The sequence below is a fragment of the Neomonachus schauinslandi genome, chromosome 6 (genome assembly GCF_002201575.2).
Source record: "Neomonachus schauinslandi chromosome 6, ASM220157v2, whole genome shotgun sequence".
Lineage (NCBI taxonomy): Eukaryota > Metazoa > Chordata > Mammalia > Carnivora > Phocidae > Neomonachus > Neomonachus schauinslandi.
This window is the reverse complement of record NC_058408.1, coordinates 76,656,715-76,659,510: the sequence shown is the minus strand read 5'-3', so window position 1 is coordinate 76,659,510 and position 2,796 is coordinate 76,656,715. Positions and strand designations below refer to the sequence as shown.

The 2,796-nt window shown below is 51.2% G+C and overlaps 1 protein-coding gene across 1 annotated transcript in view; it reads left to right on the top strand.

Annotated features, from left to right (window-relative positions):
- Nucleotides 1-2,199: 2,199 nt before the first annotated feature.
- The window catches only part of RNLS (renalase, FAD dependent amine oxidase), a 257,332-nt gene continuing 256,735 nt past the window's right edge, over nucleotides 2,200-2,796 (top strand). Inside the window, 1 exon segment of the mRNA XM_044916453.1 lies at nucleotides 2,200-2,324. Coding sequence (XP_044772388.1) covers nucleotides 2,200-2,324 — 125 coding nt within the window.

Here is a 2,796-nt window from a genome sequence, read left to right as displayed (position 1 = left end):
TGCTTCTCCCTCTCCCACTCCCCCTGCTTGTATTCCTGCTCTCGCTGTCTCTCTCTGTCAAATAAATAAATAAAATCTTTAAAAAAAAAAAAAAGAAGTAATGACTGCCTGGAGCACCTTGGCGGCTCAGTCGGTTAAGCGTCGCACTCTTGATTTCAGCTCAGGTCACAGTCTCAGGGTCATGAAACTGAGCCCTGAGTTGGACTCCGAGCTCAGCATAGAGTCTGCTTGAGATTCTCTCTCCCTCCCTCTCTGCCCCTCCCCACCCATGCTTTCTCTCAAAAAAAAAAGTAAAGCTGGATTTTACTGGTATAGAATTGCATGGGATTGAATATAAGAGACAGAGGAGAAGAGGCCAAAAAGACCAGAGGACTAATAGTTAACAAGAGTGGGAAAAGAGAAGCTATTGAAGATGACCATGAGGTTTTAGGCCTGATTATACAAGAAATGAGGAAGCAGGAGATGGTGGACATGAGCAGAACAGACTCAAAACAATCCAGGAGGACCTGCCCTGGTCTTATCCTTGAGATACTGTGTAAACTTGGGCACACTCACTTTAACTTAGTGTCTATATTTACATTATGTAAAATGCTGGTGGCAGGGGGCAGTCAAAATAAATTACCTCAAATCTCCTTTCCAGACAATTCTGAGATTTTTAGAATGTGGTTGTGAAATCTCATAGACTATAAACAACTTTAAGGCAGGGATTGATTAACTTCTTTTGTCTAGCATATCAGCTTTATTTTGCTTATAAAAAATAAATTAGTAGATATATATGGCCTTTCTAAAACATTTGAAATTAATAGAAAAAGGTAAATACATCTGTTTCCTCTTGAATTTCTTATACTGAATATGTACTTGTCTCTGCGTATGTTTACAGAACTCTGGGATTTTACTAGTTTTGTAGCCAGTTTTTCAGCATTATAGAATGAGTAATTTTCTATACATCCTTAAACTTTTAAAGCCATATTTTCTTAGTAGCTTCATTAAGAAGTTTGGATAGCCATAATCAAATCAACTAAATCCCCTGTTGGTTGTAGACTTCAAGGTTTCTAATAACATTGAGGTAAGTACATTTTTATGTAAATCTTAATGTATATCTATATATTATTTCCCCAAGATAAATGTCTAGACTTGATATGTCTCATTTAAAGGACACAGTTTTAGGCTTTACATATATTATCAACTGTACTCCAGTTTGCTCACTATTTATTTTTTGTCCTGGGCATTTTGTAACATACAAGTTGTAAATAACTATGTATTTAATGTTTTTCTGTTCAGCTCCATCTTTTATTTTTATGTCTTTTTACAGGCTATAATTCACCTAAATTTTCTTGTCTTTTATCAGATATATGTAATATTGATCCATCACCAATTTGATGCATGGTAATTTCTTCATGACGGGGACATAAAGTAAAACTAATTTTTAAATGTTTACATTGGCTACCATTGTCAACTTTCTTAGCACTTCTCATAGCTACCCAGTTTCTCTAGTCTTCCGGATGATAATTTATCTACAATCTAGGGTTAACTGAATTCTTTATCAATGCTTTTTGTGTTTCACTGAGAATTTCCAGGACAGTGTTGGGGGGAAACCAAACAGTGAGAATGGCCTGCATCCTTGTCTTGCTCATCTTTATATCCCTCAGAGCATTTGGAATGTGTTCTGACCTAGAAATATTTACTGAAGAGCTGAGTGATCTCAAGTTTTCTCGTGAACCAAACCACCGTAATCGTCACAAATCTGACACGCTGACGTTACTGTCCCCATTTCGCAGATGGAGAAACTGAGGCTCAGGGTTACAGGACAGCCACAGAGCCCGGGGCCAGTCAGAGAAGGACCGCCCCGGCATCCGCACGCGCTTCTGGAGGAGGTGAGCAGCAGCCTTCCGGGCCTCGCGAGTGCGGGCCCTCCCCGCGCACTGCCGGACTGGGGTGTCACGCCCTCAGCGGCTCCAGCCCGGGGTGGGGGTGGGGGTCGGTGCTCGCACGCTCCACCCTGCATCCCTGCCCGGCTCGGCGAGGCCAGGGGCGGCAATGGTCCCCGGAGCACCCGGGCGTGGCCCGCCCCCCTAACCGCGGCCCGCTCGCCTCCCGTCTGCCCCCTGCAGGCCGACTGGCGGGGCTGCGCGCCGGCGGGGAGGGCCTGGAGCGCGGAGCCCGAGAGCGGGGCGCGGCTTCGCCGCGAGACCCCGGGCCATGGCGCGGGTGCTCATCGTGGGCGCCGGGCTGACGGGAAGCCTGTGCGCAGCGCTGCTCAGGAAGGAGGCGCCCCGTCCTGTGCACCTCGCGGTGTGGGACGAGGCTGGGGACTCAGGTGTGTCGTCGGGCGGTCGAAACCGGGAAAAGGAAGCCGGCGCCTGCGGGCGGCCCACCCCGGGAGGTCTGTGGGAGAATCCAGCCACCGCGGCCGACACCTCCCGGCGGCGACCTGCGCGGTGCGCGCCCCGTCACGTGCCCGGAGCCTCCAGATCCCCGGAAAGGCCCGAGGCGGGCGGGAGTGGGCGGTGACCCCGGCGCCGCGAGGGGAGCGGGGCGGTGGGAGGAGCCCCGGGGGGCAGGGAGGGAGGAGCAGGAGGAGCCCCGGGCAGGAGAAGGCGGGGCGCAGGGGGTGTGGGAAGATCCCCGCGCGGGGTCAGGAGCGGGAGGAGGGAGGAGGCCCGGGCAAGAGGAGGCGGGGGGGGGGGGGGGGAGGGAGGGGGGGGGGAGGAGCCCCGCGCGGGGTCAGGGAGGAGGGAGGAGCCCCGGGTAGGAGGGGGGTGGCAGGGGGAGAGGGACCCCGGGTCAGGATCCGGG